The following is a 14,222-nucleotide window of genomic DNA, read 5'->3' on the forward strand; positions in this document are numbered from 1 at the left end:
AAGAATTGATGCTTTTGAACTATGGTGTTGGAGAAGACTCTTGAGAGTCCCTTGGACTGCAAGGAGATCCAACCAATCCATTCTGAAGGAGATCAGCCCTGAGATTTCTTTAGAAGGAATGATGCTAAAGCTGAAACTCCAGGACTTTGGCCACCTCATGCGAAGAGTTGACTCATTGGAAAAGACTCTGATGCTGGGAGGGATTGGAGGCAGGAGGAGAAAGGGACGACAGAGGATGAGATGGCTGGATGGCATCACTGACTTGATGGATGTGAGTCTGAGCGAACTCCGGGAGATGGTGATGGACAGGGAGGCCTGGCGTGCTGCGATTCATGGGGTCGCAAAGAGTCGGACACGACTGAGCGACTGAGCTGAACTGAACTGATGCATCAAGAGAGGACTTCGTCAAGCAGCCTTCTGGGAGTCAGCAGCTGCTGCTCAGGGATTACGTGTCTGCTTGAAGTCAGCCTCCCTGGGCTCCAGTCTTGGTTCTGTCACTTGCCCTTTTCTGTGAACTGGGGTAATTGAGCCTGAGATCTAAATCCATAAAACGAGGATAAGAGTAATATCCAGCTCATTAAGTATTTTTGAGGATTCACTGAGATGACTTAAGGATGTTGCTTAGCACAATGCCTGGAGCCAATAAATGTGAGATTTTATGAATTCTCTTGTTCTATACCAGGTGAGATTATGGTCTGTTCTAACAAGATGTGACCTGTTCTACTATAAACTGTGTTATTAAAATGCAGATAAAGCCACCTAAGTCACACGTCACCTTCTCAGCCGCATCTCATACTCTTCCTTCCCACCACGTTGGTCTCACTGGTCCTGAGACTTGCTAACCTTGTTCTCTGGGCTTCCACATTTGCTCTTCCTCACTTAGAAATTATTTCTTCCTGATCCTCCCATGAACAGTCCCTTCCTGTCAATCAATCTTTTGCTTAAATATTTCTCCACTGGAAGGTTTTCCTGGGCTCCCATCCCACTGGCCTCTGCATCCTCTTTAGCTTCTTCATAGCACTTATCACTGGCTGGAACTATTTATTTGTCTACTTGTTTCTTGTATTTCCTTTACTAGAAAGTGAGATCCTTGAGAACAGGGAATGTGTATCATGTCCACTGGTATCTCCCCAGGGCCTAGACAAGTTCTTCAGGCAAAGCAACACTCTTACCTGAATAGCAGCTGCACAAATAGATCCTGGAGCATAAATAAAATCATTTAGACATGGTCACTGTCTAAAAATTGTAATTCTTGGTATAGTTCATAGTTTGGTAAATGCTAAATTTATTTCTTATAAATTATCTCTTAAGATATTATTTGAGATAAGAAACTTATCATTGAGCCCATCAATTAGGATGTGCTGTTTAAGCAGGTGTTTTAAATTGAGAAGAGAAATGCTTGCTGTGTTTGCCAGCAGAACAGAAGAAATATTTTTTTTTTCTTTTCTTCATACTTGTGCCTGAGACTTGGTTGAAAGTTTGATGGCCTTGTTTGCCTTATGTCAGTTTGTCAATACAGAATATACAAAATGATCAGAATCTTTTTTAAAAAATGGATACAAAAATTTTAAAAAGAGATATGACTAAGTGTTGCCCTTAAAAGTAACTCTCATTTAGACACCAATAGTCTTCTAGTGTGGAAAAGGCAATGGCAACCCATTCCAATACTCTTGCCTGGAAAATCCCATGGGCAGAGGAGCCTGATAGGTTGCAGTCCATGGGGTCGAGAAGAGTCGGACACGACTGAGCGACTTCACTTTCACTTTTCACTTTCAGGCATTGGAAAAGGAAATGGCAACCCACTCCAGGGTTCTTGCCTGGAGAATCCCAGGGATGGGGGAGCCTGCTGGGCTGCTGTCTGTGGGGTCGCACAGAGTTGGACATGACTGAAATGACTTAGCAGCAGCAGCAGTCTTCTAGTGTGGGAAATTTTCCAGACAAAATTTGTCAGCTACATCTTATCATTTTTGTTTGGTACTGACATTTTATACCCCATGAATGTAACTCAGGGAATACTTATTAATATGGAACCAAGGCTTCAAGTTTCAGGGAAAAATTTATGCAAATTAAAATGAAGAGACATTCTATTCTAGGGAAGATCGTATCTTTTTAGATTGTTCTGGTTGAAGTCTGATATGTGTGTTCAGTCGCTTCAGTTGTGTCCCACTCTTTGCAACCCCATGGCCTGTAGCCCGCCAGGCTCCTCTGTCCATGGGATTCTCCAGGCAAGAATCCTGGAGTGGGTTGTCATGCCTCCTCCAGGGGACCTTCCTGACCCAGGGATTGAACTCACATCTCCTGTGTCTCCTGTATCGTAGACAGATTCTTTACCCACTGAGCCACCAGGGAAGACTGAAATCTGATATATCAGACTTTAAAAAGTGGGGGAGGTATATTTCCTTTATATAATGAAGCCTCCCCCTTCTGTTTTCTCGGGCTGCCCCTTCTCACAGAGGTTACAACTCAAAGGTCAGTTCCTTAACTTCTGTAGCTAAAACCTCCGTCTGAAGTCCTCGTGTCCCTGACTGTCCCATCACCTTCTTTTTCTCTCAAAGCTCTGATCAACACTTGGCTAACACCATTCACGCTGCTTGTCGGCTTCTCCATGGTCTGTGATCTCCTCCAATAGTGCTCTGTGAGGGCAGGGACATGGCCTTGTTCACCACTGTTAGCACTGTGGCTAGAACACAGTCTGGCCAACATTAGGCACTCAATAAATGACAGAATGGACCAGATCCAGGCTTGCATTTCTTGAGTAGATGTCTTAGGTTGGGTTGCTCTAGAAGTCAACTCTGAGACAAGGATGGCAATGAAAGCGGTTTGTAAAGGTACTTATTAGGGAGCTTAGTAGGAAGCAGAGGAAGGGAAGGACAGGAAGCAAGAGCAGGAAGGGAGCCATCGAGGATGTGTCTTCATGCACTGGATTGTGGGCAGCTGTGCTGCAAATCTTCCAGGGAACCTCGGGAGACAGTGCAGAGTTTGCTGGAGAATCACCCTACCTGAAGGGTGAGGGGGCTGGACTCCCGCCAGCTCTTGGCTTCAGGTTGTTCCTAGGGCCTGCAAATGCCTCCAGCCTACTCTGCTCAGGCAGCCCAGAGCAAGTCTTCAGTCAAAGACTCACCAGTGCTTGCAGCCCAAAAGCCATACTTAACACTTAGCAGCAACCTTAGGCAAAGCTGATGACCAAGAGTAGGCAAGAGGAATCTGTGCCAGGGCCTCAGTGGTTTGGAGGTTCTGCCTCCCCGAGAGGCATGGTGTGGATCAGGAAGCAAGGGCAGGAAGTCAAAGTGTTGGTTGCTTAGTCGTATCCGACTCTCTGCGACCCCATGGGCTGGAGCCCGCCAGGCTCCTCTGTCTGTGGAATTCTCCAGGCAAGAATACTGGAGTGGGCTACCATTTCCTTTTCCAGAGGGTCTTCCTGACCCAGGGATAGAACTCAGGTCTCCTGCACTGCAGGCAGATTCTTTACCAGGGAAGTTCATAAGGGCAGGAGCAGGCTGGCTTATTCTCTGCTCCTCTCCTGGCTTGGCACGCACTGTTCCCCAGGGTTCTGTACCACTGCAGGTAGGAGAGGGTGGGAAGCTACTTCATGTGGGGGTCTCTGAATTCCCTGTGATGTTACTTATACCCCAAGTTTCTGGGGACATTTAAATAAATTACAGAAGTTTATTTGAAAACAAATATTGTCTAGTCTACTAGTCCCCTGTTTATTGTAGTTAAAAAATCTTTTGTTTTTTGTTATATAGAAATCCTCAACTTCCTCTAGCTTAATCTCTTGATCTTTCCCTTGTAATTTCTTCTATTCTTTAAAAACCCAGAAAATAAGAAACCGATCTAATGGTATTTTGGTTGGCAATGTATCTAAAATACACATTTAAAGATCCTAGTTTTAAGCTTATTTATCTTCAACTCACACATAATTTCCTCTTTACACATGAGTTCATATTTTTTTTCAAGGTTAGAAAAATAACAAACATCTCTTAATAGTTTTTAAAATTCCAGTAAATTATTATTGGAACAAATAGCTGTTGTCTATTATGTTAAAAATGTTGTCATAGATGCTTTGAGTAACAAATAAGAATGAGATAAGAATACTCCTCTATAAGGAGTCTTTAATTAGACAGGACATAGGACATGAATTAAAGTTTTCTGTCTATATCACACTTATCACAATATACATCCTCACAAATATAACTCTAAAATTACCCCTGAACACTACCTTTTTGGTTTATTTTTTTATGTATAGTTTAGTGGGTCTTAGTGTATTTTAGTTTACTATATTTTTAAATTTGCATGCTGTCACCATTAATATATAATTCCAGAATATTTTCATCACCCCAAAAGAATTCCACATCCAAATGCAAACTAGTACAGCCACTATGGAGAACAGTGTGGAGATTCCTTAAAAAACTGGAAATAAAACTGACATACAACCCAGCAATCCCCTGCTGGGCATACACACCAAGGAAACCAGAATTGAAAGAGACACATGAACAGCAGTGTTCATCGCAGCACTGTTTACAATAGCCAGGACACAGAAGCAACCTAGATGTCCATCGGCAGATGAATGGATAAGAAAGCTGTGGTACATATACACAATGGAGTATTACTCAGCCATTAAAAAGAATGCATTTGAATCAGTTCTAATGAGGTGGATGAAACTGGAGCCTATTGTACAGAGCAAAGTGAGTAAGAAAGAAAAACACCAATACAGTATACTAATGCATATATATGGAATTTAGAAAGATGGTAACAATGACCCTATATGTGAGACAGCAAAAGAGATACAGACACAAAGAACAGGCTTTTGGACTCTGTGGGAAAAGGTGAGGGTGGGATGATTTGAGAGAATAGCATTGAAACATGTATATTATCATATGTGAAATAGATCACCAGTCCAGGTTCGATGCATGAGACAGGGTGCTCAGGGCCAGTGCACTGGGATAATCCTGAAGGATGGGATGGGGAGGGAGGTGGGAGGGGCTTTCGGGATGGGGGACACATGTACACCCATTGCTGATTCACATTCAGTTCAGTTCAGTTCAGTTCAGTCACTCAGTCATGTCTGACTCTTTGCGACCCCATGAATTGCAGCACACCAGGCCTCCCTGTCCATCACCAACTCCCGAGTTCACTCAGACTCACGTCCATCGAGTCAGTGATGCCACCCAGCCACATTAATGTATGGCAAAACCACTACAATATTGTAAAGTAATTAGCCTCCAATTAAAACAAATAAATTAATTAAAAAAAAAATAATTCCATGCCCAGTAGTAGTAACTCCCCATTTCCCTTGTGCCACAGCCCTTGGAAACCATGAATATACTCTGTCTCTACAGATTTACTGATTCTAAACCTTTCATGTGAATGGAATCATATAATATGTGACCTTCTGTAGCTGTTTCTTTTTCACTTAGTGTAATTTTTCCAAGTTAATTCATATTATAACATTTATCAGTCTTTCATTTCTTTTTTTCATTAAAATTAAAAAATATTCAAATATAATTTTAAAAAAACCCATATAATTCATCCCTTGAAAATGTACAAATTAGTGGTTTTAATATATTCACAAATTTGTGCAACAATCATGGTCACCTAATTCCAGATATTTTCCAGAAAAGAAATCTCACATCCTTTAGTATTCTTCATTCCTTTTTATGACCAAATAATATTCCATCACAGGGCTGTACCATATTTTGGTTAACCACTCATCAGGGGATGGACATTTGGGCTTTTTACACTTTTTGGCTACTCTGAATAATGCTGCTATGAACATTCATGAATAAGTTTTAATGGAGATATATTTGTTCAGTTCTGTTTGGAAATGTCTGGGGTATGTGGTAACTGTATGTTTAACATTTTGAGGAACTGCCACCCTGTTTTCCAAACTGGCTGTATCATTTTACATGATGCACCAGCAATGTATGAGGGTTCTACTTTCTCTACAGCCTTGACAACACTTGCTATTGTCCAATTTGCTTATCACAGCCATCCTGGTGGCTGTAAAGTTGTAGATCACTGTGGTTTTGATTTATCTTCCCCTAATGACTAGTGATGTTAAGCATAATGAATTGTGCTAATTGGCCACTGTCTATGTTCCCTGGCTGACCAATTTTTGAATCCTATGGCCCATTGGGTTTTTATGTATGTAATTGGCATACTCTGCCTACAAGTGCAATTTTGAGTAGAGTGTTTAAATAGAGCTGAAACCTGGAACTTAAAAATAATTTAAAATTTGCTCTGCCATGACTTTCAAAGATTTATAATTGAAAACTAGAATATAAAAACTCCCCCAATGCTGTTTATTAAGACAAACACACAAAACTCTCAAGTCTCACCTTTTTGCCCATCGATAGCAGGCTCTTCCCTGGCCACAGCAATTCAGGCCTGGTATTCTGTGCCCTCCGGATCTTTTCATTATCATACCTTCTCTGAAAGAGACATTAAGTTAACCCATCATCTTTAAACCTCCAGCTCACACTTGGCTGATATAGCGTTATAATTGGGAACTAAATAAACTGTTCTGTTCTCCCATGCCCTACCTCTCTACTTTTTCTGCTTTCACTGCCAAATAGATCAATGCTATGTTTACTAGGCTCAGAACCCCAAAGCCAATCTTTAAAAGCACCCTGGTGGATGCAGGCCTGTTGGCAGCGGGACAGCATACCGCACACACAGCAGGACCTTAAGCATCCCAGCTTCCGGCTCTAAATGCTGAGCATTCTCCCAGCCAGCATGACAGCCTGAAAAAGACCCCACATGTTGCCAAATGCCGGCACGGGGAAGGTTCATCTGCTATGGAGATCATTGAGAATGCTCACCCACAGGTTCCAGGGTATTTCTCCATCCCTTCACCTACAATTCTAGGACCAATCATGTCAAAGAAGTAAAGCAAAGCCATTACTTTGGCAGAAGAAATATCCTAACTCTGAAAGATGTGAAAAGAAAAAACAATAATAATGGCCAACCAAACAAACAAACAAAATTAAAAGAACTACCCACAATGTTCTTGACTAGAAAAGTTAAACTCTTTGTAATATCAGGCTTTCATATCATGAAGGATGTGCTCCGTCGCTCAGTTGTGGCCAACTCTTTGCTACCCCATGGACTGTAGCCCATCAGAAGATAAGCATTAAGTAAATTTCAATCTTGTTACATAACATACATTTTACACAGTATTACTTTCAGTCAATAAAATAAATGGTAAATAGCTAACTTTTATATGTGATAAAAAGAAAGGATCTTGTATATTTGATTTTTAATGCATTCTCGCACACATCATATTTGTTATCTCTGTTAAACACAATCACTACTGTGGGGTAAGAGGAGAAGGAGTGCAGAGCAGTTGGCACCTTTGTTTAATGTAGCAAGATATTCTGTTTTGTATAAAGAGGTCCCGCAGTTGCTCTGACTCTGTTGGGAAGAAAACAGTGGAGCCAGGGGACCTCCATCACCTTGGTACACCAATAAATCAAGGGCTACAATGCTCATCAACCTTTCATACTTCTCCTTAGAGATCCAATACTGAAACTTACATGCCCTTTGGTCCCAAATCATGGATGAAAGACAGCTGGCTTATATCAAGAAATTCTGTCTGAAAAAAGGCCCAAAATCCGTATGTTAGAAAGCAAAAAAAGAAGAGGAAAAATTCAGGCATTCAAAAAATATTATGTACCTCCATGTATAAGCACATCTGGGGTACTCTACAGATTACACAGATCACAATGGCACTGCCCTGAAAAAGTATTTTTTAGAAGGATATACACAATTAAAACACAATCAAGATAGTGATGTGTGCTCTACGATGTAGAGACAAAATGCTCAAGAAGGTCATGGTGAGGCCTGCCAACAATAGTAGACCATGTCAATAACAGCCTTAATAGAAAACCAAAGACAAAAAGATACACTCCTGGCATTAGGAGGCAGAGGAGAGACCAGACACAGAAAACAGTCCACATCAATCAAGTTCTGTGGGAAGAACCGTAACAGTTAAACGTGAAAGTAGTTATTAATAGAGGTACAGGGAGAGGATGACCGCTTCCTAGCTAATGGGACATCACAGAGGAAATGGCGTTTGATCTGGGCTTATAAATGGGATTAATAAAATGAACTATAACAATTTTCCTTTGAAGTTTTGTTTATGTGATTGTGACTGCCTAATATTAACCTTGTAAGAAAAAATTACACATCTCTCAAAGCTGTCAGTACTGTGAGGTCCAGTTGATTTTCTTTATTAGGGTGATTGGAAGAAGTCTTTAAAATTCAAAGGATTTAAATATCTTTAAAAACCTCAGATCAGACATATTCTCACATAGCACTTTTTATAAGGATTTTGAAAGTCAAGGTCTTTATATTTTATTTCTTATATCAAACATGGTGATTCAGCATTATACATTTTAAAATTCTGATTTGTGGAAATGTATTCTAATTGGAAAATATAAAAATACATAGGTTATTAGAAATGATATTACAGACTTTAAGCCATAGAATTTGAAATGTCTTGAAATCCTAAGCCAGAATTTCTCATTTTATCTCTAGGGAGCAGAGAGAAAAATACTAATCCTAGTTTATACTGGAAGAAACTTCTCCAGAGGTGTAACTAATTTATGCAAAGTCAGAGACTAGCTGAACAGAAGAATAGGAAATGAAAAGCAAAAATCAGAGAAACTATTCATCTAATACTTGGATATTTTCTTATGCATATATAGCTATTATCAAATCATTGACAACAGGAATATTATTTGAAATAATTCAGAAACCATAACTTCAGAATATCATACAAAATTTGCTAAATGTAGAGAATTTCATCTAAATAAAAAAACACACATTAGCAATGCGGAAAATTTAAAGCTGTGTATTAAGAAAAAAATTCAAATTTATCCTAATGTTTTACTAAAGAGAAATTTGAATAAAGAACTAGTACTATTTTATAGAAAAAAAATCCTTGGCAATAAATATTCTAATATAGATTTATGGGATTGAAAACAAATGTGACCAAGTCAATTTAGAAACAAACCTAAATAATACAATTTGAAATTTAACAAACATTGTATTGCCCAAATATCTCAATGCATCTTCAGTGATAAAAATCCTATTCTCAACTTGAGCAGGCAAATCTCAGGAATAAGAATTTAATGATTAATTTAGTCTGACAATATTCCATTGGGCTATTGATCTCTAAATAATGTACTAATCGATAGCCTTTGTCTTTCCAAAAGAACTTGTTAAATTTAAATGCTAGGAAAATAGGGAACCAAAGGGTTCCCATGCCAAAGGCCAAGCAACAAACCCAGGAGAAAATAATATCTCAAAATTTCTGAGGCTTGTCTTATGCTTGTAAAAATATAAATTAATTATATATGATTATATTTAAATGATTTTAATATTTATATCTGCTTTTTGCAGACAGAAATTTGAATATGTCTCACAATTATCAAAAGAGACACACGGATGCCAATCTATTTTCACAAGTATCAGGCAGAGCCCTGCAAGCTAGTCTCCAAGTCAGATTATCATTAGTGTTAGAGGAAAATAATGTTCAGACAGATAAAATCGTATCCTACGCTTGAAGCCTTTTGGAGAATACCGCTACTGGGAAGAATAATCTAAGTAGCCATTAAAAATGAGGGAGTTCCCTGGCAGTCCAGGGTTTAGGACTTGGTGCTTTCACTGCTGGGGCCCTGGATTCAATTCTAGGGGAACTAAGGTCCTGCAAGCCATGAGGCATGGCCAAAAAACAAAATTGAATAAATATATGTTACTTCTCATTTTTTTTAATCAGTTGTAACTAGGTTTCCCTTTCCAAAGGAAATGTTTAGAAGACACTGGAGTGTCTAAATACAACATGGCTCAGCTTTTAAAAGATTTTTATGATTGGAAAGGAAGTTAATATGAACATTTGAATAAAAGTAAACATTTTAAAATCAACATTAGACTCCCATTTTCAGTAATAATAGAAGTAACATCCTTATTCATTACGTTCTTTCAAAGAAGCACATTCTTGAGTTCTAGAAGGGAAGAAATATTTCCCATTAGCCTTCTCTTGAGAGTCGCCGGTTGAACCCAAATTGCTGGCTTCCCTGGGAAAACTCTTCTTCAGGATTCTGAAACCACAGAAGCTCCCTTAAGACCATCAAATGTCACAGTGCAAGCTGCTGCAGAAGGTTTTCCAGTCCCAGGTCATTTGTGTGTAAAGGGGACCAGCTGCGTGCATGCCCTGCCCATCTCCAAATAACAGAGGCAGGCATCTATAGGGCAGCAAGAAAACTCCGGAAAGTCAAGACACTCTTGCTTCCTTTCCTAAACACAGAGGGCTTCGCTCTTTCTGTTCACCTGTTCATGCCGTTCTCTAAACCAGAGGCCGGATCATAACCGCATCTACTCTGAAATTCTGCATATACAACATATACACATGGTCACGCTCCACAGGAGTACAGTTTATACATACACAGGTGCAAACTCTAACAATCTGGTGCCCTCTCAATGATTTGAAACTTTGGATAACTGAAGCTAACCCTTTAAATATCTAACCCCACCTTCAAGGGCCTCTGAAGGCAGAGCTCATTGTTTTCTGATACCTTCTGTAAAGCCCACTTCAGTCCTGCTTGCCAGTTAAGTGCCTCCCAAACGTAACCTCTGCAGTTGTTTCTAAGCTCCACCACCTCTCCTCTCTTTTCTCAAAATTCTCAAGAGTTTTTCCTCTCCTTAGCGTTTCCCATGCTTCTCACTTTCACATGAAAAGACAGGCCTGCTATAGGCATCACAGGCCAGTCAGATGGTAATTACAGTACAATCTTTGGGTATTCGACTCTGTTCAACTGTCTTCATCACTTACTACTCAATGTTTTTTTTCTTCAGTGTTAGAAATGCATTTTGGCATTTTCTCCTCTGAAAGCCTGAAGAGTGAAGGAGGTTGATTTCTAGATAATCCAGTAGCATTTCTAGATAATCTTTAGTAGTATTTCAAGTTCATTTAAATTTATTGTTATATTAATTATCATAGTTGATATTTTAAAAATAGCATCACCCTAAACTGGATCCTTGCTGTCAAATCAATTTTGTTTTCCTATTTTTTAATTTTACGTTTTTATTGAAGTATAGTTGATTTACAATGTCATGCCAATCTCTGCTGTACAGCAAAGTGATTCAGTGGTACACATATAGACATTCTTTTTTAAAATATTCTTTTCCATTATGGTTTATCATAGAAGACTGACTATAGGTCTCTGTGCTATACAATAAAATCAATTTTGTATTCATTTTATTTAGTTTAACTCAAAGAATAATGCAGAAGTGGATACAAGCATTTGTGTTAATAAAATGACCTAAAATGTAGCCGACACTTTACAATTTTATAAAATTACTTCAGAATTCAAATCACTGAAAAGTACTTACTGTTGCATGATAGTTTCTATACATGGGCATTTTTAGTAACTTTGTCAAGTAATCTTCCAGCTGTTTCTGTAATACATATATTTCAGATTAAAGATACCATCATACTTAAAGGGAAATGTAAGCAGTTAATGACAATGGCACGATCCTTCCATCTTCAGTAAGTCGTTCAATTACTCATTAATGTTATCACTGGACAAGGAACATGGAACACGTCTCTTTCAAAACATAAAAGTTCCAGATTACAAAAAAAAAACTGACATTTAAAAAAAATAATTTTTATTTATTTTATTTTTGGCTGCGCTGGGTCTTTGCTGCTGCCTGGGGTTTCCGCTAGCTGTGGCAAGCGGGGGCTGTTTTCTAGTTCGGTGCACAGGCTTCGCATCACAGAGGCTCACTTGTTGCAGAGCACAGCCTCCAGGGCACACGGGCTTCAGCACTTGTCGCCCCCAAGCTCCAGAGCACAGGCTCAGTAGCTGCGGCACATGGGGTTGGCTGCTTGAGGCATGGGAGATCTTCCCAGATCAGGGACTGAACCCATGTTTCCTGCATTAGCAGGAACATTCTTTACAACTGAGCCACCAGGGAAGCCCCCAACACTGACAATTAATTGTTAATTAAATTTTAAAATGAATTAATCTTCTGCCCTAGGCAGCACCATATCACTGAAGCCGAGTGGGCAGAAGTGTCCCCTGTCCTGAGGTGTCTGTCCTGCTGAATGTGTCTGTACTCTGTCCTACTCTTCTCAGACCCTCCCTGCTCCATCTATGGTCTGGGAATGAGAGTTTACGTATATTTAGGATAAGCCACTATAGATTTTGAAGCAAATATATGGAAATAGATGATTTTAAAAGAGTAGATCTCAAAGCCCTCAACTATGAGCTCAGTCTTGACCCACAATGAACCCCAAAAGTTTCCTGTAGGGAGTGCAGCTTCCTCATAAAATCACTCCTGCTGGAGAACCCTCTTCCTCCTTGGGGAAATGCAACCTCCCCAGGGCTAGAGTGGCTTGGGAAAGAAGCCTTCCCTAATTAGTTCCCGAGAGGTAAACCAGCCTAGGTGATGGATCAGTGGGTAAGGGAAATTGCATCAAGGCCCACCTCAACCTTCAGTCAATGCCATCTTTCTATAGTGCGCCAGAAGTTTGTTCAGAACAACAGAAGAGTGAAAGCACTTACCCTTCTACTAAAGAACTGTTCTTCTTGTCGGATCATGTTTTCAGATGTGCGGGGCAAAGTTGGCATCTCTCGAGGCTCTTCTTTGACATTCTGTCTTCTAAACGTGTGTCTAAAATGCACACACACACACACACACACAATGTAAATATTTATTATTATTTGAACCACGATTCTCATAGTATTTTTCATGAGATGGTTTATTTTTAGAAGAGTCTATTTAGTAAAAAGAAATATCTAGCAACAATGGACTAGTTAACCAATAATATGAACCAAAATATTCATTCTATCCAACCCATATACTGGGATAATTTTATTTATTTATTTATTTATTTATTTGGTATTTTCCCTCACTTTTTTTTTAAAATTTATTTTTTATTTTACTTTACAATTCTGTATTGGTTTTGCCATACATTGACATGAATCCACCACGGGTGGGATAATTTTATGATCAATTCCGGGTTACCTTCTGGTGGGAATGGGGATTCGGATAAAGGCTTTGTACTTGAGTAGTTCTCTGTGAAATTCTTGAAAGTGCTTGAACTTCCTCTTCACTTGCCATTTAAATTCCCCATGTGTTAATTCAATAGTGTAAAGATTGACGCTTGGTACCTATAGTGGTAAATAAAAATGGTTGATATTTTAGATAACATCTCTCTGTGTACAATAGCTAATTAAAAAGTAACATGGAAGTGTCTTTAAATCCAGCTTACTTATTTTGTGTAAGTAAGGAAGCAAAATGTTTTTAAAAAATGACTGATTATAGAAGTAATATTCTCTTAAATATTCATCTTATGATATATGCAGGACAAACTCTGACTTATATCAAAGGCAAACCTCCACAAATCTTATTGTTCTAAATACAAAGACACACAGACATACCTCTGAAACAAGAAGCCAGGTAAAAGAGACAATGAGTGAAAGCCCTAATTAGCCATCATGAGATTGTCCAAGCAGTGAACAGACAATGCAGGGGGTGAGAGGGAAGCTGAAGGAAATGAGTTCCATTGTGGAGCACAATCTTAGTGCAGTTTTGCTCTTCACAAATGACACTAATGCCCTCTCCTTCTGAAATGCCTTGAGAGGTCCATCCTGGTCTACAATAGCTCTCTGTCCTTTAGCTATACCAGTGACTAGGAAGGTACAGGATGATTAGAAGGAAAAGGACAAATGATCTTCCTACACACAAAATATTTCCCCAACTACTTAACTAGGATGAATTGCCACTTAACATTTTAAAAATATTTCTTCTTAAAATGCAAATATATATTGGTGACTAGTGATTCAATCAGAAGCACTAACAGACCTGAGGGATAAAAGTTTTGATAAAGCAAAATGTGTCAGAAGATGGAGAGAGATTTATAAAGCATAGGAGATCTTGAAAGTTCCCATGGTGTGTGGGGAGTAGGGGAGGGTAATGGACACTGGACCACCTAGAGAACACTGGCCCCTACTGGGAGATCCAGGCCCCATTCGTGTTGACAGGTGTTGGGGGCAAGAAACAGTAAATGTCTCCTCCTTTGCTAGTTTATCCAGGCTTTGGTATCAGTAACCCGATGGGTGACCAGGCCTAGTGCCATTCATCACCGATGTTTCATACATTCTGCAAACTTCTAAAGCATGACCACTCTGCATAACTGTAGTTTAAGGAAATGA

The 14,222-nt window shown here is 39.3% G+C and overlaps 1 protein-coding gene across 4 annotated transcripts in view; it reads right to left on the reverse strand.

The window, feature by feature from the left end:
- The window catches only part of PLD1 (phospholipase D1), a 231,167-nt gene that overhangs the window by 114,790 nt on the left and 102,155 nt on the right, over positions 1–14,222 (reverse strand). For all 4 annotated transcript variants that reach the window (XM_040248810.1, XM_040248789.1, XM_040248799.1 and 1 more), the window contains exons 4-8: positions 13,033–13,178; positions 12,570–12,678; positions 11,395–11,460; positions 7,536–7,594; positions 6,339–6,431 (exon numbers count right to left, since the gene is read on the reverse strand). In XM_040248810.1, the coding sequence (XP_040104744.1) occupies positions 6,339–6,431; positions 7,536–7,594; positions 11,395–11,460; positions 12,570–12,678; positions 13,033–13,178 (473 nt within the window). The remainder of the gene's footprint in view (positions 1–6,338; positions 6,432–7,535; positions 7,595–11,394; positions 11,461–12,569; positions 12,679–13,032; positions 13,179–14,222) is intronic.

Source organism: Oryx dammah, unplaced genomic scaffold (genome assembly GCF_014754425.2).
Source record: "Oryx dammah isolate SB20612 unplaced genomic scaffold, SCBI_Odam_1.1 HiC_scaffold_2, whole genome shotgun sequence".
In the NCBI taxonomy this organism is placed as follows: domain Eukaryota; kingdom Metazoa; phylum Chordata; class Mammalia; order Artiodactyla; family Bovidae; genus Oryx; species Oryx dammah.